The sequence below is a fragment of the Condylostylus longicornis genome, unplaced genomic scaffold (genome assembly GCF_029603195.1).
Source record: "Condylostylus longicornis isolate FDR11 unplaced genomic scaffold, ASM2960319v2 ptg000100l, whole genome shotgun sequence".
Taxonomy (NCBI): domain Eukaryota; kingdom Metazoa; phylum Arthropoda; class Insecta; order Diptera; family Dolichopodidae; genus Condylostylus; species Condylostylus longicornis.
In genome coordinates this window covers 1,008,465-1,036,443 of record NW_026578068.1, presented here as the reverse complement: position 1 = coordinate 1,036,443, position 27,979 = coordinate 1,008,465, and the positions used below count along the sequence as shown (strand labels likewise).

Below are 27,979 nucleotides of genomic sequence, written 5' to 3'. Positions count from 1 at the left end.
GTATGAATATGTTTTATGAAAAAGTATGTGGTAGAAAGAATTATTTACGCAGAGTAAAATTTCCAGAAGAAAAGTGCCATACATGATTGCTTTTCACATAAATCTTTGGGAAAAAGAATTCTTCTTTGGTGTATTTTATTTCGGAGTTTATAATTTCTTTTTTTTTGTGTTATAATTTCACATACCTATTAAATATTTAAATATATTGCTATGTTCTTTATGTTTAAAAAAAATTTAAATTATAAAAGAGTTTTTAATTTATAAATATGTTAATGGGTGCCTAACATTTGAGTAGCATGATATTGCTGATTAAATTGCCACCTGTTATAAGTACCTATTATGATTTTATGTGATATACAATAGAAAAATATGAAATAAATTGGTGGGCGTCTAAAAATATGCAATTTTTTTTTCAAAACTAACAAAGAAATTTTATCAAATTATGTAAAAGAGAAAACTGTAAACTAAATTTTCCTGATTTTTCCCAAGCTTCGCCGAACTAAAACTCAACTTCTAAAATAGAGGTGATATACAAATTTTGTTCACAGATGGACAGGTGAATAGACTTTTGTTGAATATTGTTAAAAGTGTGTTAAAAATATCACATTAAATTTGGTGCAACACCCTGTATTTTCTTTATATTTCACTATACTATTTATATAGTGCTATGTTTATGCTAAGTTTTTTTTTTACTCTTAAACACAATATAAATCCACAAACATTTATTTTGCTCTCAGTTTCATTTAATATTAATGAAATTCAAGAAAGTAAATTTAACAACATTGTTTAAATAAATGTTTTGTGGCTGTATTAGTTACTTTAATCTTAAATTGTTTATAACTATATTATATCATATTTACATATTCATATAGTGGTAATATATAAAAAATATTAAAAAAATTTATATGTGTTGTGTACTGTATAAGTATTATAGAGAAAACCTTTTATTGTAAATGAGAAATGATTTAGTGAATTATATGATAAATTAAAATCTTTACCGAAATTTCAACTTCGAAAATTTACGAATTTAATTTATTTAAATGAACTACCGTTTTTCGTAGAGTTTTTCCCAACTACATGCACAAGGCAAAATGCACAATTTTTGATTCAATTAAATGGGAATTAATTATAAAAAATTTCGTTTAGTTGAAGAGTCGGTGCAAGAAAACAAATTTTTTTAGGCCGGATGGCTTATGCAGTTTTTGATGGTTGACTTAAAGGGTGTGTAACAAAACTATAAAAAATATGTACATTTTAATAATGATAAAAACTTGTCTCAGTTTTGCACTCAATAAGAGGTGAAAATTAATTAAGCATAGTGCAATAACCCTAATAAATTATTCTCCAAATATTTTTGGAATTTATCAATTATTTAAAAATAAAATTTTTAATACAATGACTCTTCTCGTTTCACCTTATTATTAATTTAACGCATAAAATTTAATTCCATTCCCCTAATTGAAATTGGGGGAACCCTAAATTCCCTAATTTTACTTGCATTGAATGGCATTGATTAGGTTTATTGTATAGCACAAAAGATCATGACGTGTTCTGCATACGTTAATTCCAAAAATATTTAAGATCCTTCCCTTCGTTCCCTTTTTATTGAAGTTAAGATTGATTTCCTTTTTATTGAACAAACTAAATTTCACTACATATACATAGTTTAATTTTTTGTTACTATTATAGATTTTTGCTTTTTAAAAAACAACCAGTCTAAGACTTGTAGAACAAATTGGAATAAACAAGATATAAAAAACAAATATGCGTTTTTTGTTAAACTTTTTAATTTTTCTCTCCTCCACTTGTTCTTACTAAAAAAATAAATAAAGAAAATTTTTAAAATTAATTTTAACATTTTATTCATGCTTTTTTGTTTTTTCTTTATTTTCTAAATTTTTTTCTGATACACAAACACCCACAAGCAAATGTATGTATGTATGCATAATATCAAGGACATTATGTTAGAAAACCGGTTTCGTTGTTTATGATATTCTTATTATTGTCTTTTTTTGAATTCGAAACAATTTTTTTTTCTAAAAACATACTCACAAGTCACAAACACATAACAATCTTGCCTGTTTATTTATTAACATATTATGTGTGTGTTAAACACAAAAACATTTCATTTTTCATTTTTCAAATTTTTTTTTGAAAAAAGACTAATTTCTGTTTATTTTTTCTTGTTTATTTGTTTGTCATGAGTACATAAAAATTTTGAAAGAGATTTAATATGGCACTTAAAAGAAATAAACTAAAGAAATGTCAAAGTGTAAAATAAAAATAATATATAAAAAAGTTTAAGGTTATATTTTATATAAAAAACACTTTAAATGTCATTAGAATAATTTAAATTCACAAAAAAACAAAAATAAAATAAAAATAAAAAATTGTTTGCCGTTAAAATACGAGTAATAAAAAAAAATTTCTGTACGAATCCTTCTGTCTCTTCTTTTTGTATATAATTGGTAAAGAAAATAACACAAATTAATTGTTAAGAGCAATAATATGAATTTCTGGTGCTTAGAAAATTATTATTTTGTTCCATTTAAAATAAACTATGGGTAATTTCCTTTGAAAACTGCTGTTTTTCACTTGAAAATAAAAGAAAATGTTCTTGCAGATGCAAGAATATAAATATTCAATAGAGGCTTTCAGAAAGCTGCGCAAGGTGTGAAAAAGCTTTAGTTTAAATTTAAATTAAAAATCATATGTAGAGTAATTAAGTATTAACAAGTACCTTACCATGTGTACTGTCGTTTTGAGGATTTAAAATGGGTGTCAAATTCTGAACGAAAAATCATTTATATTTTGAAAGCTTGTAAATCTTAATTAACCATATTGATAACTTATGATCAAAAAATTATTAATTATACTAGTATTTTTTAGCAAATAGTAAATATTTTTCCAACTCTATGACCCTCTAAGTCATCCCCTCTTGAAATTTGTAAAATTAGAACCTTGCACTTCTGAAAATGTTTATATTAATCGCTTATTTAACAGCCAAATTCAACCATTATTGCCTACCGCTTCTTTAAATTTTTTTTTTCCTCATCCTGATTGTATGCAATAATTTTATATATTTTGTTATATTAATAAAAGTAATAATAGTTAGTAGATTGGTACTACAATGAGGGAGGTTATTTATAAATGTACTTCTCCATGGTAAGGAAGCGTCCGTCTATCTGTTTATCTGTATGTCAGTCAGTCTGTGCAGATCTGTATCTCAATTTCGGATAAACGGCTCTTCATAAAAATTTATATTGGAGTTTAGTTTGCTTATTTCTCCGGAGCAGCATCTTTACTACAGGCTCAATCAAATCTCTCCAATCATACTTATTACTTACTGTAATAAGTTTGTGTACTATGGTTTCTGTATAAATAAATCAAAATTTTTATTTTTAATAAATTACTAAAATATAATAATAAGTCAAGTGAAAATATTTTAAATTTAAAATATTTAATGGAGGCATTTTTAATAATAACATAGACCTTCGTCATATAAGTCATTACAAAATAATTTCCGAGAACTTTACAATTTACATTTTTATCCCCTTTTTTTTATTTTTTTATTTTTTGTTATTTTTGTGTTATATTAAAATATCATTGAAGTCAACCGAAAAAACTTAACATAATTATTCCCAGAATTACAAAATAAATAAAAAAAGAAAAACAAAAAGAAAAGAAAAGAACCTTTTCCCACACAATTCATTTGTTAAGTCTCCGTTGTGTACTAATCTTTAGTACCATTTTTAATGATCTCTAAACTTTCTGAATTTTTTAGATTTTTGTTTCTTATTTTTTTGTATTTTTATTTTTTTGGCCAGAAAGTACAAATTATAAAATATATGTGGTCACTATTGGGCACATTTTATCTCTTCTCTTTTCTATAAAATTTAACTTAAAACTATATACAACTTTTTCTTTTTATGGGAATAACTTTGCTTTTTCAAAAGTACACAGATATCGAAAAAATTACGTTATAATCCTCTTTTTATTATCCTTTTATTTGTTTAAATTTTCTTTTATTTTTTTTCTTGTACTATATTGTATATTTTATCTATTTTTTTTTGTGTTATATTATTTTTAATATAGTTAAGTGTGTATATATATTTAATGAAAAAGGATATAATAAAAAAATAAAAAAAACCAACAAATCCACATTTTATTTGTCTTAAAAAAATTATTTTTTTTTTAAGCCATAACATTATAAGTATATCGGATGTTAATAGAATAGAATTTGGTGTAAAATTCTATCCTCAGGATATGTACACACATTTACATGCATTAAACTATATTTACTACATAATATACTAAAAAAAAAAGAGAACAAAATTTGATGTGATCAGCACATAATCGACCGTAATGTATTTTGTCAAATTTAGCGAAAGTTTTGCAGAAGATGAAGAAAACCCATTTCGCACATTTCCTTTCAATTTTAAGAAAGTTTTTAGGCTTTCACGCAACACCTAGAAAAACGTAAATTATGGCTCATAGTAGAGTTTCCCTTTGTGCTATTCGAACTCCCTGAAACGTTCGTCTGTTAGGTTCGATAAAACTATAACTCAAATTTTAAACTTCACGAATTAATCGATTCCAGCCTGGTTTCCGAGCCCTAATCCTTTCGAAAAAAAATTGTAGGTTCATTATTTTAATACTCCGAATTTAAATATTAAATTTCAAAGAAATTTGTTGATTATTTCTCTTTATATGCGCAAAAAAGTAAAACCAGCCGGCAAAAAATCCACTTCCCGAATTAATAGATCCTATTCTTCTAAAAAGTTTTCAAAAATTAAGCGATAACATAGGCAAACTCATACATGAAATCACAATTGGTTCAGCCGAACTGGAGATAAACGCGTATACACACAAACAGATCGACACCGAAAAGCAATTTATTAACACTTCGCCCTACACATGGTATACATCCGATTTTTGATTCCATACATATCCTCCTTTATTGTATGTAATGTTATCGGTAAAAAGGACAACTTAAAATTTTCTCTATTCCACTCATATCATATATGGGGAAACTATAGAAGAAAAAAAATAAAATAAAAATTTTTTTTTTGTTCTTGTGTAATTTAAATAACTGTTATAAATAACATTCCCTTTATGATAATAACAATAATATAATATTTGTATGTATATATTTTAATCTACAAGAAAATTAGGGTAGGTAAAGATTGAAAAGAACAAAATTTTCTTATTTATATTATAAGTACCTAGTTTATCCATTTAAATGCTTATATACTATTGTTAATATTATCGCTGTAAATATTAAATTTTATATATTACATAATAGCATTATAAAATAAGAACAAAACCAAAGCTATAAACTTAATATATATACAAAAATATTTACATTTCAATTGACTAACATACTCACATACATACATATTTATATAGTATTTTTAAATTTTCTTCTTTGTTTTAGGGCGGTATTCATTGCAGATCAAAGATTTTTAGCATTACAACAGTCAGATAATAGTTGGACATTACAAATAAAATATGTTCAAGCTCGTGATGCTGGTATATATGAATGTCAAGTGTCAACAGAACCAAAAGTTAGTGCAAAAGTTTATCTTCAAGTAGTTGGTAAGTTCAAAATATTTTTTTTCATTAAAGTAGCCTAAAACAAACCTAAAATGATTATTAAAAATTTTAACTATATTTTTAGTTTTATTCTGCCTTTACTGATAATGCTGACCTTTCTGATAATACTCTTAACAAACATATTTATGCTAGTTTTTGTCATCGATATTTTTTTTTATAATTTTAGTTTTGCGGGTAAAATTTTCCGAATAAATAGAATGTGATCAAATTTCTTTACTAAATATTTTAAAGGATCTAAAAAGACTAAAAGTTGTGACCCGAAAAGTTTTAATTTTGGAAGGAATTAATTTATTGCCACCGTAAACTGAAATTCCTTCAAAACTTCTGTCATATCGGATATTGGTAAATGACTGGAAAAGTAATTTTTTCCTGAAAATAGAAAATTTGAATTAGAACATTATCAGAATAAAAGTTCAAAATTTCTTCCGTGAAAAATGTCGAAATTGACTAAATGAATAACATAGAATGAATAAACAGATTAGGGAATTAATAAATTAAAAAATGAATGTTCTGCTACAGTATGCCATTCCTACACTCAAAGATACTCAGAAACAATTACTTTAATATGGTTAAAATAAATAAAATCTAATTTTTCACCAATAATCTATAAAATTACTGCAAACCATTACAACATTATTAAAATAAATTAAAATATTAAAAAAAAATTTCATTCCAAATTTATTGTATAAGCAAAAGTTTTAAAAATATTAAAAAAATTGATGAATCCCATATAAATTTTTTTAAAACATTTAATCCGCTTAAATCAATCTAAATGATTATTGAGTTTTGAATAATTCTAATTGATTACTTTCATTTATATACCATAGTTAACTGTTTGGGAAATTTTTTAATCTCATATTTAGCAAAATTTTTCTATTCAAAATTCAAATTTGCAAACTCATAATCTCATTAAATAGATAATTCCATATAAATCCGAACAGAAGTGGGATCAAATCTGATTTCTGTAAAATAATTTTGAAACTGTGATGACATTATTATTATGACAGTTTACACCACAATATTTTATCATTACTTCATCACTTTTTCCACGCAACAATAATGCCATATGCTTTTTATATTATTTTTTTTTTTAATCAATTGAAAAAAAAAAAATTTTTATAATGCATTTTTTAAGTAATTTTTTTAGTAATCAAAAAATTTTGTCAACTTTTGATTTTAACATTTGAAATTTCCAATTCACTCTTGTAAAACACACCATATAAACTAAATTTTATTATTTTGTGTTTCTTATTTTTCAAAATAGTTCTCTGAGCTTTTACATCTAACGCAATAAACTTCATCTCTTCCAACTAGAAAACAAAGTTTTCCTTTAATATTATTGTGTAGTCATTTTGTTAGAATAATGATTAGAGAATAGTGTCAAAAATTACGAATATAAAACTTTTATTTACAAGGAAGAAATAAAATACAAAAGTTTTTCCTTTTATACGAGTTTTTCTAGAAAAATTTGTAATGTTTTCATGTTATAAGAGAAGTAAGATGGCAAGGTGTCTTTTAAGTTAAAAACCTCAAAATGGAAAAAAAAAACAAATAAAAAGTTTCAGTATTTCTCAGTTTTTGTTTGTTTCACAAATAACATACATACAAGATTAGTTTATGTGGATTGTATTTTGCTTTTTAATTTAAAATTACAATTTGAACAATAGCCACTTTTCTTATTTTTTTTTTAAATATTCTATTGTATACTTTTTTAACTTTTAGTATACATGCATACACTATATGTATATGAAATTATTTTGAAAATTCGTTCTTCACGTTTTCATTTTTAGCACATTTCTAATGAAATTGGAAAAAAATAATGTGCTCATTAGTATGTTTATTATCTAGCTTTCCATCAGTGCGTACGATCATCTGTTTATAAAATTTCTAAAATTTTTAAGATAGAAAGCTGAATTATGAAAAGTTTACTTTTCTAGGAATTATTTTTCCATTTATTTTTGCTGCTATAAAAGCTCATATAAGTCATCAATATCCAATTATTGGTATCGAGACCCACCTAATACTTTTAAAATTTGGAAAATGTATGAAAATTCCTTCTTCCTCCAGTGGAAAATGGATTGCGCATAAAATTTACAATTATACGACACGAATATTAAATATTCGAGTCGTATAAAATCGCTTTACTCACGATTAATGTTATATCCCCCCCCCCCTTGCTTGTATGAGAAAGTTCAATAGAAATGTGCTTCTTTGCAAAGCATTTCAAAGTTCATGTAGCACATATTTTTGGTTTCTTTTCCTTTTTTGAAATAAATTACACACACATATGAAGCAAAAACTTCCTAGGAAAAAATTAAAAATATTTTGAAAATAAAAAAAAATGAAAGAAAAAATAAAAATTTTTTTAGGAATTTTTTTAAGAATATTTTATGCACAGTTGGAAATCTTTTTATTTTATTAAAAAGTATATAAAACTAATTTTCTGATTTTTCTGAAAATCCAAAAAATAAATTCTTAAAATATTATGTAGATAAACTTTGTTTTTTAGAAAGCAAACAAAAAAAATTTTAATGAAGTTTAAATTATTACAAATTTACGGAATTGTTGCACTTAGACTTTCACAAACTCAAAAAAAAATTGAAAATTTTTTCTTTGGTAATCCTAAGGCTGATCTTGATCTCTGATGTTAAAAGTTTCTTACTCAACAAGTAAACAAAAATTTTTTAATTAATTTTTTTTTTTGCATTTTAGTAAAGAAAATATATAGGATACAAAATAGTTTTGATGAAATCAATATTTTTCATCCTATTTTACAGATCATGCAAAAAAAATTTATTTGAGCACTATTTTCGACACTCAACACGAACACATCTGTATTTGATCAGCCTACCTAAACCAATACGAATTGTCTTGTAAATCAACATGCATTTTGTCGGAATTCAATTTTACATTATATAGGCTTGAATTGTTCTAGAAGTAATTTAAGAAACATTCTACAAGTTAAAATATTAAAAACTTTTTCCAAATATTTAAAATTTTTGTGTTATAGTTTAATAATTTTTGAAATTATTACTAATTGGCATATCGCTAACTTTGTAAAATTTCAGTTACCTAAACTGTTCTAATAGTACTACTAAAATAATTATTTTCTTCAAATATTGAATTGGAATCTTACAATTAGTCAGTGTGTATTACATATGAAAAATTTAAAAAAAAATTCAAATGCTTTTGGGACTTCTTTCAAATTATTGCAACTAATCTTAAAACGTATGCAGTATAACTCCATATACAAGGCACCCCAACTCTTATATTATAAATATTATTTTGTCAACTATATAGCCCATAAATAATTGCGAGATATTTTATAAGATGAATTTTGATTTTCAACTTGATTATATTTACATATATTTCTACAAAATAACTACATATTTATGTACTAATATAAAATTTTTAAAATTTATAACACTTCAGTTTCCACAATAAAATTCAACTATACAACACGAAATTTTTTTATATTTACAATTCAGCAGATTCCAATATAATAAATATTTAAAATCAATATAAATGTAATAAAATATTTTATGACAATGACAATATTATATACCTATATACATATATATAATATTTATGTTATACTGACTCTTATACGCTCAATTAAAATGTTATTGAATTGGAATTGTGTATTATATTTTGAGGAAATTATTAAATATGCATATATAGTATGATTAATGAAGTATAAGAAAAACCACACTATGATGAAAATATTTTATTAATGATTATGATAGTTATTCAATATAACCGCGAATAAGAAATTTTGAATTTCTCCATACTCGAAAATAAACCTTCATATAATGGTTAAATTGAATATATACTTCATTTATTTTATAATTATTTCAAATAACACTTCAAATTATAATATTATAATACAAGGAGAATGAATAAAAGATATACACTTTCTCTTTTAATTATCAATTTAATTTTTAATATCATATAAACATTCCAGATGAACATACCTTTTCTTCCACAAAAACCTTTTATAAATACCGTATATGTGTAAAAATATGTTGTACAATATGGTTTTTTGATTCAGTGTATAGTACATATGAACTGAATTATAAAACAAGAGAGTAATAAAAAGGATTAAAATATTAAATTTCAATCAGCATACATGTAAGAGTATAGTAAAAGGTGTCTCAGATATTTTGACAAAATTTCAAATGTTCAATAGATTTGACATTTTTTTGATTTCATTTAAATTTTAATACATTCATATGAATAGTGCTTAGCATACAGAGCCTTCTTTAATCTAGAGTAGCAAGTTTTTAAATTTTCACCGTATATTTAGCTCTTAATTTGTTCCGAGTATTGCGTTATAAAAACCTATATAATAAACAATTAAATTGTTAATTCTAATCACAATTTAATTAGTCTTGCCATCTTAATCTTAATATTCTAAAGAACCTATAAAATATTACCTTTACAAATATAATTTTCAATTTACTCTAATTTCCGAATAGAGCCAAATTATATCACAAATTTTAAATGAGACAATATTTGAGAATACCTTGTAAATTACATACTATTATGTTACCAACTTAATGAATGTACTCCTATAGAAAATACTATAGGAAATAAAAACTTTCTTTGTTACATGCATTTGTTTAACATTTCCAAAATCAAATGTCTACGTACAAGAACTGTTTTACTCTTCTCCACTATATATGTATATGTACAGACACACCTTAAAATTTACTTCCATTTTCTGTCTTTTGGAATTACATTTACCCATAAGGAATTTATAATTAAAGATCCTTTCATCATCATCTTATGTATAAAATACAATGCACAACACATAGTCTTAATAAAACATAAATTCTTTCGCAATGTAATAAAAATAAATGAAAATAAAAAATTTTTTCAAAGAAATAAAAAAATTTCATAAATAAAAAAAGAAAGTTTTATGGAAATATTTTGTTTTCCTTTTTTCACTTATGTTTTTTTTTTTTTTTTGGAAAAGCATCTGAAATTTTTTTTTTTTTAAACAACTCAACTAAAATTCGAGCATCAAAAGAGAAGTAAGATTAATATGTAAAAGAGAAGAAATTTAATATGTAAAATGGTTTTCCCAGTCAGTCTCCTTTCTCTTTTTTTAAACTTGTTTTGTGAAAGAAAATATCTTAAAAAATAACATAAGAATCAAAATTTTCCGAGAATATTATTCAACATTGTTGATTTACAATACCTGAACTTTTATATTAATTTGTAAGTATATGCATTCAAAATATGTAGATATAAGCGACAACAGGGCAAATGCGAATAATTTTGCCATAAAGCAAAATAATGTTAAGTTCATTTATTACTAAAATTAATTTTAAATTTTAAATACAGAAAAATCTTATTATTCAAATTCGGAACATTTGAGTGATCGAAATGCATCATCAAACAGTTATGATACGCAACTTGAAATTAATCTCACTTAGGCTCAAATTTTTCAAATTTTTACATGAATTCAGTTCAAATGTAACTTTAGGTATTCCATATTGTTATAATGATTTATGATGTTTTTTCTCAACACTATTCAATATATGGCACACTTATACAATACGACAAGTCAAATTTACACTTTTTCATAAAAAAAAAATATTTCCGGTGCAAAATTTTCCAACCTATTCACAAGTGAAAATTAAATTAAAGTTTTATGAATATAATATATGATTGAGGAATATACTAGAGCAAGAATTAAAATAAAATCATGCAATTTAATTCTATTTTCTAGAAAATTTTTTTTGTATAGATTTAAAATTTACAATCTTAGTTGAAATGCTTTCTTAATTCTTCCTTACTGTTATATGGAAGTATTAAGGAAGGATGAATACAATTTATATTAATATTGTTTTTATGAAGTTACATAAGATAACTATAACTAATGTCAAAGAAAATTCTTTAAATTCAAATAAAGTTAATCTAAACAGCTCCATTATAATCTTCTTCATTTATTTGGTTGCAAGTGTAATTAAATTCTTTCCTACAAAGGTCAAAATCAATTGTTCATTGCATTGAAATTGCTGATTCCAATTGAAATTTGCTATAATGTTACATTTGCTCTCTCATATTTTTTATTTTAGTAAAGACATTTGAAGCACATACCGTAAAATAATAATTTTTAAAATATTATAACACAAAAATAATAAGAAAACTCGGATATATTTATCGAGAACTACAAAAAATTCTTCGAAAAACCGCAGTTTGGACACCCCTGAAGTATAGTGTTCATTAAAAAAAATAAATATAAATTGTTCTTTATACAAAGAATATGAAATAAAGTTTTTGCAAAATGAAAAAAAAAAAATAAAATTGAACAAAATTTCATAACAACACCAATAATATTAAAGATCTGCTAATGAAAACTTACTGAAAAGTATTGAAGAATTTTCTTCTCTATATATACACTGGGTTTCTATTATTTTTCAATAATATTATATTTCCCTTTTCAGCTCAAAAAATCTCTTATTGTACACCAGAATTCGTAACTATTTTTATAATACATCATTTATAAAAATAATCTTGCTATATAGTTGAAATTTAGTCTGTAATCTTATATTTATCTTAATTACTACATTCCGTATAATAATATTAAAAATATAAAATCCAGTGTTTAAGACATTTCTAAAAAAAAATGTTTAAAAAGTTTCTGTAAGGAATTGCTAAAAAATATAACGTAAATTAACGACAAAATTATATGAAAGAAATAAAATTTCTGAGCAGCTAAAATATAATTTGTACAATACTAAAACCGTTGTCGCTGTTCTACTTCTACATAATACGTTTCAATCATTACGTATATATAGTTAAACGTTACCTATGCATTCATTTTATATTATGTTAAGAAAAGAAAAAACAAGAGAGATAGAAAAATCATAAAACTAAGAAAAAAAATTCTCGTTACTTTCCTAGAAAGAAAATGACATCCGGATCCGTGTAAAAAAAAAATAAGTTTTTTTTATATCCAAAGCAACAAAAAAAAACTGTAGAAGAAAAGTTTTACATTCTTATAATATCCACGGTTTTCTTCCTTCTTAACCCATATTACTTGTACATACACACCTACACTGTGTCTACCTAGACAAAAAAAAAATTTTTTATACCATCTCTGTTTTTGCTACCTATCATTTTCTTCTAGTTAAAACTGAAATTTTATTTTTCTTTTCTTTCTTTTTTGTTGCTTAATCAAGAATTAAGATCAACTTTTTCGTCTTATTTAGTCATAATAAAAAAAAAATGAAAAAAAGAAAAAAACAAATTCGGTTCAAATCATGGGTTTTTAAAATAGCACATTTTTTAAGAAAGAAAATTTTTTTAATATATATTGCATACTTTTGGGATGACAAGAAAATTAATAATTACACAGTTAATGTGGTCATTTAAAATATTCAATAATATTTTTTGATAAGAAGACATTTGCTTTTGGAACTGAGGGAGAGATACAGGCAAAATTTTCATTTAACAAAATAAATTATTTAAATTTTAAATCTTTAGAAACTACTAAAATTCCGAACTGCTACAGCTCACTGTTGACGAGGAAATCGCGATATCAAAAATTTAAGAAACGCAATTTTTTCAAGGTAGCAATTAATTTCAATGGTAATTTTCTAATTACAATTTTTATCTATGATGTTTCGCTATAGATGTCGCTATATTCTTGGTGGAATACAAAAAATGTATCAAAATGCATTCATTGTATAAAATATGAGCGTTTACAAGTTTTATAGGTAGAAAGATAGAAGAACTAAGAAAGACAGACTAATTCTGAAAAGCACAATAAGTTTTTCAAATTTTATTACTAAAAAAGTTAAAATTTATCAAAAAAAAATTGGTAATGATTATATTTTTATTCTTATACTTACCTATCATATTCACACTCATACAAACACTTTCAGCTATATATTACACTACACTTCAAAATACACAGTCGAATACACAATCTTTTGACTACGTACTTCTTCTTTTTAAGTGTATACAAGGATAATTTTATAATTTGATATGATGATGAAGATGAAGAAGAGAAAAAAAAAACTAAACTTTTCTATATAATTTTTTTTTTTAAAAGATAATGTGAAGTAGAGAAAGAAAAACCATAAAATAGCGAAAATATTTAGTCTGAATCTGACATATTTCAAATAATTGAAAATGCTATAAAATTTACTATTTTCCTCCTCTATTTCTGTTTTTTTTTAATGTAGTCGTATGAGTGTTGAAGTACAACAATTGTAATTGTAATTGCAGCTGTGGTTGCATAATTCTACATCTCAGCTGTGTGTTACGCTATTGTGTAAATTAGTTTTCAAAGAAATTTTTGTTAAAAGAAAAAGTTGCAATAAATGCAAGAATGAGATGAAAATAAATTTGGAATTAGTTTTTAATTTTTTTTTTTTTATATTTTTATATAGTAAATTTTTATTATAAAAGAAAGTGTTATACAGTGAATGAATTTAATTTTTTTTTTACACTGACAACTTGTAATTAAAATAATTTTTGCGATAAAAATTTTCTCTTGTTAAAAATTTTATTTTTAAAGAAATCAAAAAATAAAAATGGCTTGGAAAACTGGAACAATTTTTTTTTTCCATATTCATATAACAAAAGAAATATTATTAAGTTAAATTAACTGAAAACATCATAGAATTTTAATTAAATGAAAACTAAAAATATTTTCAATAAAATGGAATTAGATTCGTACTTTGGATTTTTTGTCAAAATTCAGAAAGAGATTTGTTACGGTAGGGATACAAATAATTTTAATAAATTTTACGAAAATTACAATTAATTCAAAATTTTTGTTTCTCAATTTTGTTAGCAAAATTTTTAAACTGCTTAATTATTTCTTGAAAGAATTTATTAAATTTCAAATTAAGATTCAGACTGAATATTATACACGGCCCTTGCAAATCATCCAAAAATTTAATTTTACTGGCTAAAATTTAAATGTTTATCTTCATTTATGTACCAAGCTCAAATTTTAATAATAATATTTTTCCTTATAATTTCTAAATATTTTTCAATAATTAATTGTTAACATTATTAGTTTTAAACAAATTAAGGTAAACTACATATTTGCATATATATATACATATGTATATAATAACATTTAGTAAAGTGTCACTCTTCCCCCGAACAATTAAAAATAATATTTTAAAAACAATGTACTAGATTATATTTAAATTACTTTCATTCATGTATTATGTATGCAATCTTTTGAAGTATTTTAACTTCAAATGATTGCATACATTTAGGATGAAACACAATGATCAAATTCAAGGGTTTATTGTGTGAGTTGAGATAAATAATTATATATTGCGATGGTACTCGTATAATATTTTCCGTACCCGTTAGCTTTTTGTTTTTATAGAAATTTGAATTTGTGTCGAAAATTCAAATTTTGCAAATTTCGAAAGGCGATAACTTGAAATGGAATGTTTTTTCTTGCAAGAAAATAAATTATTTATTAGTATCTAAAAGCTGCTATTATATCAGACTTCCACAAACTGTTTCTAAAAGAAAAACGATATAACTTAAAATTTGAAAATAGTCGGTCGTGATATTTCTAGGATTTTAAAGGATGATAAGTTTTAGAGGGCGGGGAATAGATGAAACACATTCTTCTACAGAAATAAGTATTCTAGTAAATATCTACTTGCGCATTAAATTTCAGATTTCTATCTTAAAAGGTACAGAAATTTTATATACAGACACAGGCAATCGGATAATAAAATGATTAAATTTTATATGGGAACGCAAATTGTAAAAAAAAAATATTTAAGATAATAATTTCTTTATAATTTTTCTCATTTCTGTAAAAACTTGTATTTCACATACTTTTCAATTAATTTCATAAAATTGAAATTGTATAAAAAGAGTTTTATTGGATCTTAAAGAGTTTTCAGAAAAAAATGAAATTGAATTGAAGTATCGAAGTATACAAAAAGAAAAATTAATTACTTTTTGTATGTAAAATGTATATGAAAAGAAAATATTGATAAAGAAATACGTATTTTGTCCACCTTCACTTTAATTAATGAAAGGCTTATTTTTTGTGTATTAAATGCTTAAATTTTTATTACCGTAATTTTAATTAACTATCTTATGACACATCATTTGCAAAATTCGTATAAAGATTATTTGTATATGGTGTATTAAGAAGAAAATAATGCATTGGACTTTTTACAGATTTAAACACTAAGATCCGTAATTCAAGTTATTCATTTATATACGCGCATTTAAAAATTAAAATGATAAAAATTAATTGTTATTCATTCAAATTATGTTTTATGAAATTTTGAAATTTTGTTGATTTTTTTTTTAAATTCTATTCCATTTCATTTCTATGCCATTTTCAATTTTAATTTCAATTAATGATTAGATAATGATTTTATATGTATACAATAAAGGTTTTATTTATGTTTTAAAAATAAAAAATAAAAATTTTTCAAAACGCCCTCATTTTCAACTTATCCAAAAAAATTTATATTTCACAGTTGCACAATAATTAATCATAAATTAAAAAATAATTATAACAATATAAAATTTTAATAATACATACACACAAAAAATATAATCCTGCTGTGATATATGTGAGTTATTATGAAAATATTTTCAATTAAATTTCAAAAGAACCCTTATACACTATTGAATAATTCGAATTCATTTAAAAGAAAATTACCATCATATACATATATATAAATGGTAAATGCATACATAAATTGTAATTGAACTAATATCATAAATTTAGAACAGAAAATCTTTTAAATTATGATCTTTTAAATTCTCAATACTAACGCTGCAATAGATTTTCCACAAACAAAAAAGAAGAAATTAAAAAAACAAATTTATAAAATATTTTATCAGGTCAAACTAATAGACAAATTAAAAATAAATTTTCATCATTACTTTTTCTTTTTTTTTCTTCTATATACCCACAATCCATAAATTATGAATTTAACCTTTACAATCAATTAAATTTTGTCCTGCTGATTTATCCTTTATGCCCTTTTTATTTCTTCTTTAATTTTTTCTTGGTTTTGTTTTGTTGTATTTATTTTGAAATCTTTATTTTATCTACATATATATATATATATATTAAATTTAATGTCATGCTTTTTCTTTATTGTTTTTATTTTACAAATTAATTTACTTATCATTGTTTCCGATCCTTTTAGTTGCCTCATAAAATTTAAATTTAAACTAGAGAAAAATAGAGAGTAAATCTACATACAATAAAATACAAAAAAGAAAAAAAAAATAAAGTAGTTAAGTTCAACTGAAAGAATTTTTCTTTTACAAATAGGTACATAGATATATATATATGTATATATGTATGCAAAAAATATTTCAATAATTTCATTCTCAATTCATATTCCTTGTACATTAAAAGTAAATACAACTAAAATGTGAATAACTATAATTTCTGTTTTATTCCCTTTTTTTTTAATCTCCACATGTAATAGCATTCATATAGCAAATTTTGCATTTATGTATATTATATGACAATGTGTGTATACCATATATTTATGTATATATGGTTTGCATTTTATATTGGTAGTTAAATACATAAATTTATGGCATCCTTATGTGTTCTATTGCAAGAGAAAAACATTAAAATAAAAAGCTACCTTTATTCCTCTTTTGAACAATTTTGCATTCATTCCATTTTTGTTTTTTTTTTTTGGTGTTTGTTTCTTTTGTTTTTTTCATATTTCTCCTTTATACTGTTGTTTTCCTATTATCCTTTTCTGCATGTATTACTTTGTGATTTATAAAAACGTGACAAGTTGAATTCCCCACAAACAATTCGATAAAATACAAATTTTCCAGATATTTTCCTAATTTCCATATTCCTAAAAGAATTTGAATTGAGTTTTTAACTTTGGTCTTCTTGTTCTGTTTTTATTATTATATTATTATTTTGAGTTTTTTCTTTTTTATAGCAAATATATTTTTATATATTCAAGTAAATACAAATATAAAACGCGCATAGTTCTATACATAAAAAGTTGGAAAAAGAAAAAATCACTTTTCGTGAATACTTGTATTTTGGGGTGGATTAAGATTTTTGAATAATTATTGTTGAGGAATTGCAATTTGTTAAAGAAATACAGTCTGGTTTGTTTCACCACTTTCAGACTCTGATTCTAAATTTGACAATTGAAGGGTCAATTTCAATTTTAGATTTTCCTCATTTGCCGTTTCATTTCATTGTAAAATTACAAAATTGAATGCTAACTCGGGATTTTGGTCATTTTGTTTTCTTTGGAAAGGAATTTTGCAAATTCACTTTCAATCTAATTGATCACTATTCCGAAATATAATCATCAAACCTAATAACAATAACTTTCGCAGAGCCGTGCATGAAACTAATTCCAATATATTTCGTAACAATCAACATTTTTAAAAGTGTTAAGGTTTTTTGTTCAAAGAAACCGTGGGATATTTTATCACTAAAAAGAAATATCAATTGCAATTACCAAATTTTTTATCAGCCATTCATGTGTATTCTAAACTCGCCATAATTTTACTAGACAATTCTAGTTTTTTGCTAACAAATTTATACTTTGCTGTATGAAAATATTCTTTACAAACAATTTGTATTATGCATGAATGGAAAATAGTCCATAAGTGTAAACATTTCAATACACATACAAACACCAATAAACATATAAAATTTACATATATATTTAATATTTTTTATAATTTTCATGAATAAAGAATAAAAAAATATGCATATTATATTGGAATTGCGCCTGCATATATGCAACAAAAAATATTGAAAGAAATAAGAAACTTTTGTTTTTTTATTATTATTTCATTCATATCCTGAATTTAAAATTTATATAATATATATACGAGGGACTATGTATGTATATTCATAAAAAGAACACAAAATTAAATATTCTCTTTTTTATAGCAAAAAAAAAAAAATAAAAGTTTTAGGGACAAATTTTATCCATGTTAAAGAAATACACCTTTTGTATAAATAAAGCTTTGAACTTTTGTTTTGCAAAAGGTATTTTTTATTAATACTATGTATGTAGGTATAATATTAATTATGTGCTCACCTACGCTCACCTGCTTTTGTTTTTAAAAAAAAAAGACTGAAATAAAAAAAAATAAATATTGTGCACCATAATTTTTTTATACAGTGACATTATTTAAATTCAAGTCATATTTGTGTACACGTTCTCGTCTATATATGTGTAATATTTGTGCTCTATGTAAATTTGCTATAGAATATTGGAACAAAAATATATGCTAATAAAGTTTGTTATATTCATATAACTAATATTAATTATAATAGTAGACGAGATCGTAATCTTTATAATTGCATATGTACAAGCTCAAATTGCATAGTAATCACCTAAATCATTTAAATATTATGAAACTAAACGAATTAGAACTTTAAAGGAGTCTCTATTAAAACTAGAGAAACAGTTAGAATGTATTAAACCTGAAAGTATATTCAAATTTATTATTATAGATGTAAGTATATAATAAGCAAAAATGATTTCGTATAAGTGCTCTATGATGTTGACATGTATTATAAAATTTATCTTCTTATAGTACTTCTATAAGGATGAACCAAAACTACTCAAATAGTTTTAGGATAAAGTCATTAACAATATTTCCGCCTTTAAACAAATTGTCCAGAACAAATTTCAACTCACTTCCGGGGAAAATTTCTTCAAAAAATTTATCCCATAATTTTTATTGCAAAATGTTATTCTTTGTTTAATTAAGATTACTAGATGAGTGGAAAAAATATTTAAGTCCAATTTTTATTAGACTAACAAATATCGTAATGGGAATTTAAAATGCATGTATCATACAATTTAATATAATCGCACAATTTAATGTAAAATTGAAGAAATAACAATATAAGTTTAAAATATTTGAAATTTCGCTTAGATTTGGGAAAATAAATATCAAAATTCAAGTGGCTTTTTAAATAAAATTTCATTAAAAATCTTATAAAAGCGTAGACAAGAATTATATTTCTAGTGCCTGTCGCTTATTTTAATTTTATAAGTGCAATATATGAAAGCAAAATTATTGTAATGCGATGGTCTAATGTCAGACTTTCAGTTTTCAAGCAAAAACAGCCTAAACATTAAATTTTGTGGTAGAAAACTGAAAATTTTTCAAAAAAATTTTAAACTTAGTTACCTTTTTGTACAATTTTTGCATGCATTTCATTATCGCCTACAACTTGGTCTCACGTAATTTTTATACTACACTTACAGTTTGTTAATTAAAGTTATAATTTCCCAGAAATCACTCCACTTTGACACCACTTCCAAACTATCCTTTATAACATATTCTAACAAACTATAATCTGTAATCCTTAACTTCAACTCGCTCTTATTTAATGGCAATTAATGGTATTTTTTTCTCAAAAACATACGTATATTACATTGATAGAAAAAAATCAAAAAGAATTTAATTAATAATTATAAACCCGAAATAATAAATCACTTAACATTTGAAACCGAAACCATTTTTTTTCTTTTTTTTCAAAATTAAACACTTTAATTGCGTAAAATTTCTGTTTAACTTCTCTGCAAATCCATTATGGGTAATTATCGCTTTGATCTTTTGCTATACTGCGATATTATTATTTCATCACCAATTGGAGGAAATTGGATTCTTTAAATTTTAATTCCTTTTTTATTATATATGTATATAAATACAATTTTATATAGGCACACAGATTGTTTAACCATAATAATGGGTTCCTTAATTTATTTTTAATTTTTTATTAACATTCATTCATTCCTCAACAAAAGTTTCTTTTCTATTAAAATTTTTTTAATTTTATTCTATATAGTCAATCGGTTTCGTAACATCCTTCTTTATATCCTAATAAAATACTTTTTAGTTAATTATACAACTTTTTTATTTTTTTGCATTTTATCGTAGTAATTCCATAGTTTAGCAGTTTCTATAGTTTTTCCAGGCATTCCAAATATTAAAATTAACTCCCATTTTGTTCTATTTTTGTTTTGTTTTATTCTTTCTGTTCGTTCTTGTAACTGTTTTTGCTAATACTCTCAATTAATTTGTTGAATATTTCAATCCCCTAAAAAAAAAAATAAAATAAAATAACAAAAATCTGGTTAAAGTTCAGTTATTTTCATTTTCAACCTTTTTAAAATCAAAAATTTACTAGAAATTACCTTAATTATAATGTAAAATTTACCCTTTTTTAGAGATTATTAGTTAACATTTAGCAGTAATTCAGATATCCTTTTTTCATTTTCTAAAAATATTATTGTGGTCACATAAATATTCTTTTTGGAAAATCCTTTAAAATAGATTTGTAAAACATAAATACTTTTTTGCAATTTAAAGTTGTTGGTTTCGTTTCGTTTTTTCAAAAAATTGTTATACAAGAATTCTGAAATTGCTTTGGTATTAAGCAGGACTATAATATTGTAATATTAATTATTATTGAGTTGATTAAGTTTTGTGATCGATGGTTTAAATTTTCTTTTCAAAATTTAAGCTTCTATTCAAAAGAAATTTAAGAAGAACAGCAGAGAACCATCCCATATTCTTTTTTAGTATTTTTTGGCAGTAATTAAAATTGAAAGTAAATTTTACTTTTGCATTACACAAAAAATCATGAATTCATTAATGAAATTTTTTTCCGAATTACTTGTTTGTTTTCATTATTTCGAAAAATTTTTTGGCCTTATATTATTGGTTTCAGAAATGACAATTTTTACCACCGAAATTACTGTGATTTCATAAAAACAATTTCTATATATCATTAATTTTTGTGATTTCCGATTATCTAAGATATAATAACAATTTAATCAAACGTAATTATGTTCATTTATTTTTATAATTGTAATAAATTTCACTAATTTAAATAATCCACCTGTCACAACAATATTATGAATAATAGATCACTCATGTTCAGCGCACAAATAAAATTTATTAATGTCAACTATACACTCACGATTATACAATTAATGCATTGTAATACACCAGTTATTCATAAAAGTTTTTTATATATGACTATAGCTGAGCAGATCTAAATTCGTTTATGAATCATTCATGAATCAAAGTTGAGATTATTGAAAGGATGACTTTATATACCAGTATAACCAAAAACTTTTCCATATTTAAAATATTTCTTAAATTCTAAAATCGAAAAAGAATGTTGTATAATAAATTTTCTTTGATTAACTATTCAAACTAAATATTCTTTTACTTACAGTAAGTTTCCAAATTTTAAAATAGCATACATATGCAATATTATCTCCTATGCTGCAATTTCAAAGTCGTATGACATTCCATAGTCGTGAGTTACTAATTTCTATGTTGAATGCTTGTATTCAATTTGTTATTCCAAAATCATCTGAAAAGTAATATGAAAAATTTTAAATTAAATATATACATTTCTGTTTAAAGAGTATTTAAGATAGTGTATAATAGTTTAATTCCACATTTATTATATTGTAACAAACAAACTAACTGAACGCTATATTTACCACTCATTAATCATGATTGCCCCCGTTATACTTTATTTAAAGCTATGTACAAAGCAATCCTATTCTATAACATTTTAATTTCGATACCATCTTTTTCTAGTTTCATCTTTGGCTTTTCATTAACATTAAAAATTTTTAGGAAGAAAAAATTAAAGGAACGAGAAAATCAAAACAAAAATTATTCTATAATTCGATATCCTTTTTTTTTCTTTTTTCCTATTAACATTTTACCAATTTTCATGTTTTAACCCTCATTTCCTTTTTGTTCTTCTCTGTTTTTGGTTTTCGTTTTTCTGTTTTTGAGCTTTTATTTTAAAAATCTGCTGATTTTGTTGGAAAAAGATTATTTAATAATTAGATAAAATAGAACAAAAAAAAAAAAAAGACAAAATGAAAACCCAAAAAAAAAAAAAATGTTTTTTTTTTCCTCAGCATGCTGCCCAGATAACACGATTTTAACTAAATTTGTGCTTCGATGAGAAAATGAGAGCATGTCAGATAATAACCTTAAATGTTTCTAATATACATTATGTATAAATGTATGTAGTTAATTATATACATATAGTATATATAGTTATGTATCTACCTATGAATATTGAAAACTTTAACACAGAATAGAATAAGGATGAATACTATAGTAAAAATTATTCACGAAATAGATATACCTATATAGATATGAATATCATGGGCGGACATAAATTCTATTCAAATTCAAAGTTTTGCCAACACAGTTTCGGCTTAATAACTTACTTTCTTTCTTTATTCTGTGATACACAATTCTGTACTATTTTGTAAAATATTATGATTTTAATAATTCATTTATAACGCTGTATAAATTTTAAAAACTTACAAGTGTTTTCTTCATGTCAACATGTCAACCATTCCTTTAGTAACAAAATTTTCTTGTGTATTAGGGACAGGTTTTTGGGAACATAATGTATGATAATCTGCTGAATGCTGATAATAAGAATGTGTAAAAATATTCAGCTGGTGGCATATACAAATCATATGAAAAAGGATATTACGGCGCAAGAAAAAAAGAATAAAACACAAATCCGGTTCAAACAACAATTGATCATGAATTAAGGTTGACGATACCTAAAATAAAAATAATGATCATCGTACCACTAAAAAAATCCCAAAATCAATTGGGCACGCAAACGATTCAAATAATTGAAACAACAAAATATTTAGGGGTACTAGATTGACGTTCTAGCTGTACAAGTATCTCGTAAGCAAATATTAAAGCTTCGGATGTTAAAATTAAACTAAACAGATTATGGCAAATATCGATGGACTTGCACATTTACAATCAATTTTTTTTTGTCGTTTTTATGTAGCCGAATATTCTCGATAAAGGAAAAAATGGGTGTAATTCGTATGAACTTGCTAATGCAATTCCATTTCAGAATTATCTATTTAAATTACAACATTCAAAAAATTTTATACAATTTAATAAATGAATTTTAGAGTTGACAGACTCAACTTTTTTTTTGTTATTTTCTTCTTGGTATGGAATTTATATGAAAACTATCAAAATCTACCAAACTAATTTTATTCTGACCATATCTATATAGTTTCCTAGTTTTATAATATAAATAAGTGGTTAACGATAGCTAACTTTTATACTTATGGAAATTTTTCCAATATTTTTTCATAAATTATATTCAGAGAACAAAAAAAAAAATTGAACAACTGAATCATTTGGAATGAGTTAAATAAAGGAATAATCAAATAAAGAACAAAAAAAAAATAACAAAAATTAATATGGTTTCTAAGGATGCCTTATAAAATCTCTATTGTGTTGTAAATTTTTGTTCTATTTTTCTGTTTTATATATAACAAGGACGAATAATGACTACAGAGAGTAATAACAATAATAATATATTCTTTAAAGTCTGGTCCAACGAAGGCACATATTATATTAGAAAAGACTAAGAAACAATTCAGATCAAACAATGAAAAAAAAAAAAATAATTTTTTCATTCAAAAAAAAAATCACAAAATATAAAATTTATTTTTCATTTTCAGTCTAACAATTTCTAGTCATTAAATAAATCTGCTGTAAATAAAGGAACAGAAAATATTGTTCTATGAAAAGTTCGTGCTATTTTGCCGATTGTCTATATATATATATATATATATATATCACTATCGCTAACCAATGGCATGTTTTTAAATCATACTACAAAGCTATTGACGAGTGCTTTAGACGAGTTATAAATGAATAAAAATCGGACTGCCCATATTGAACAGATTTTATTGAACAATGAAATGTCATTATCACTAATTGAGTAAATCCAATTTCTATGTGCCCAAATTATATGAAACAACTTTAGATTACACGTCATTTCACTCTTGATTTTTCGAAGCCCAACCTCTTTGTGCAAGTAGCTCTTTTGGAACAAAAGTTTTTGTTTTTCTGATTATCTACTTAAAGTGAGGACTGTTATTTCTTATAAAAATTTGGAGTATTGGAGGAAAAAAGCTTATCATTACTATTCCTATAATTGTATTCATAGTAAATGCCACTAGACATTATAAAAATAATCTTCAATATATAATACTACCTCTAATTAATCTCTACTTTCTAAACTTTATTAACTTGATACTTAAATGCTGCCGCGTAAAAAGCTTGCAGAATATTTTGTTTAAATTATGAAACGAATTTAATATTTGACTTGTACAACATGGAATTCTGTGAGTTTATACAAAAAGCATCGAAATTTTCTTCCAGGCACTCTTGGTTCTCCGTACATTCGATTTTTTTTGGATCCGCTGTCTGATTTTTCAAGCGTATTCAAAAAACGTTTTGAACAAGGCAATATTTCGTCGTAAATATCACCAAACAAAAGTTATTTACTGTCATTTTATTTCTAAAAAAAGTGTTAAATAAGATTATGGAAATGTTCTTTACACACTTTAACTCTATAAAACCACGCAACCCTTTGGATAATACACCTACAAACATGTAAATTTAGTCCTTAATTAAGTTTAGTTCAAATTGCGATTTCTAAACTCATATTCTCAAAAAAATTTGCCAGTTCATTGTTTTGATATCTAGAATTACAATATAGATTAGTTAATTACTCTTCTCGGTATATATGTGAATTCAGCACGTATAGCGAGTATACCATGCACAGTTCAGCCGCTAAAATCATATTTTCTAGAAAAAGTATAAATTTTTTCAAAAAAATCTCATTTAATAACGAATCCTTTTCAATAACTCAAAAAAAATTGTGCCTTTTATTAAACTGAAATTCTTGTACAACCTTATAAACTTTATAACCCATAGTTACAGAAAATAATTGCGTTTATTTATCATCCCTTTATTATAAAAATATTCTAAGAAAAAATATAATTATTAAAACTACTTCCCACTTTAACATGTAAAAATTTTTCAAGAAACAAAAATTTTATTTTTGTTTCAATCAAAATACAAAAACACAAATTGTAACAATATTGAAGTTCAATAAAATTGAATGAGTTTGGTGTTCCTCATTCTATAATTTTATGCAAAACATGAAAATAAATTTTGTTTCATTTTATTTGTGAAAAAGCAAAAAAAAAAAAAAGGAAAAACTTTTATAATAAAAATTAAATATTTGACTCCAATTTGCCATTTTGGAAAGATGACATTTGACATTTTTGTTAGGAAAATCATAGAAGAGTAAAATTTGTTTTCAAGGTTTTTCGAAATTATTTTTATAATCCTTGATTTGGGGAAAAAAGAAAGAATAATAATTTTATATCATACGAGTAATATTATGTATATGCATGCATGTGTATACTTTTATAAAAATTTTAATATGCCTGTGCATAGTTTCCAAAGAATTATAATATAAACAGTTTAATATTGAAAATTTTAATTCAAATAAATAATTATTGTAAGTATATGTAGGATTTGCAATCGTTTTTATTTCGGAGATTTAAAATTTTAATAGTCATACACTTTAGTATTAAAGTACTAAATATGTTTTTTGTTATTTTTTTTAATATACGATAAATAGAGGATTTTAGAAAATAGGAATCAAAAATTATTTATCCTTCTATAATTAATGTACATGTTCCAGTCAAATCTTACATAAAAGTAATATATTTGTCTATATAATAAAGGAAATACGTAAAGCATTTTTAGTACTAACGTAATGAATAAATTTTAATTTTACAAAATATATAAAAATTAAAACTCAAATTATTTGATAAATTTTCACAGATATTTTCGAAGTAATAATTGTTATGAATATCAAGGACTAGTGAAATATCATTAATAATTTTTCAAATAATCCGAAATTCCACAAAAATTAAATAGACCATGCTAATATAACTCAAACGCCCTTAAGAAAAAAATGTAACCCGACGAAAGTTCCGGATAATAGATGTATTCGTATTCGTATAACAGCGGGTATCTAATAATCCTAATAATTTGTTATAATGTGCTGATTTTTTAAAATGGCTTAATAATTCCCATATTATAACCGTAATTTTTGAAGTGATAGAAAAAATTTTTATCCTGATTCGTCAAATCTTTGTTTATCTTCAATATTATTTATTAATCTTATAATGTAAGAAAAAAACTTCAGAAAAAATAAATTTTTTCTAATTTTCTGATTTTTATACACTTTTTAAATTTTAGAAACATATTTCAGTACGAAATGAACCTTACCTTAATTTAAATCTTTTTTTTTCTACTTTTCTCAATATAAAACATATTGGAGATCACAAGAAAAAAAAGCAATTAAAATAATGTTTTCAATTAAGTTTTTCAAAAATTTCAATTATTCACAAAAAAAAATTTATACGTAGCCCAAAAGTATGCAAATAATATTAAAAAAAAAGAATTAAAGAACGCAACCATTTCATATCATCTGACAAATTAATTGAAATTTTGGTTAACTAAGCCAAGGTTTTCAATTTCAATATATTTAGTTTATATCTTTTGAATAATTCCCCCTCCTTTTTTCCTTGTATGCCTCGGCTATACACAATAAAACCTTTTCTTTTCTTCAAAATTGGGTAATTTCCTTGTAAAAAACTAATTTTAAAAAAAGGGATTCATGTCGAAATCATGTCCTTTTTTTTCTTTTTACTATTCACCTTAATTTATAATAGAAAAAAAAATAAAGAAATTGGTCCTTGCTATCAAACAGTGTATTTAGAAAAGGTGACATAAAAAAATATATAAAAGGACTATTGTGCAGGTTAACAATTTTGACAATCACAAAATTATATTCACAATCTAATTGATGTCCGTTTTTGTTATTGTTTTTGAATTCTCATTTGAAAACGTTGAAATAAAGAATAAAAATTCCACATATAAAAGAATTGAAAATAGTTTTTCATTTTGGAAAAGTACAAAAATGTTTCACTTTATAAAATCCCAAAAATTGTTTTGTACGGCATCTACAGTGATTTCAATCAAATGTAGTTATATAGGAAATTTATAAAACTATGAAATTTTTTCACTTTGTAAAATCAATATTTTTGTACGCCATCTACATTGATTGCAATCAAAGTAATTATTTGAGCTTAAAATTGTAATAGTTTCAAAAATTCTCAAATTTTTAATATAAAATAAAGAAATGTGAATGGCTATGTATATCAAAAAATCAATTTGTTCAGAAAATTTTCAATATTTTTATTGAAAATTTTAAAATTGTTGAAATTTCAAATTTTACTTTTGGTTTTAATTAAACCAATATAAAGAATCCTTAAGTTGCGGCTTCCACAGTTTGTTAAGAATTATAATGTTCCTATTAGATGTTTTTTATTAGCCTGCTCCAGTTTTTAATGAATTTAAAAAAATTCTAAACATCTTCTTTAAAAAATTAATATCCGATTTCTATAGAATGCAA

General features: G+C 23.6%; 1 protein-coding gene across 1 annotated transcript in view; it reads left to right on the top strand.

Moving 5' to 3' along the window:
- Positions 1-27,979, top strand: part of LOC129614055 (immunoglobulin superfamily member 10-like) — a 112,643-nt gene that overhangs the window by 70,783 nt on the left and 13,881 nt on the right. Inside the window, exon 4 of the mRNA XM_055528441.1 lies at positions 5,438-5,598. Coding sequence (XP_055384416.1) covers positions 5,438-5,598 — 161 coding nt within the window. The remainder of the gene's footprint in view (positions 1-5,437; positions 5,599-27,979) is intronic.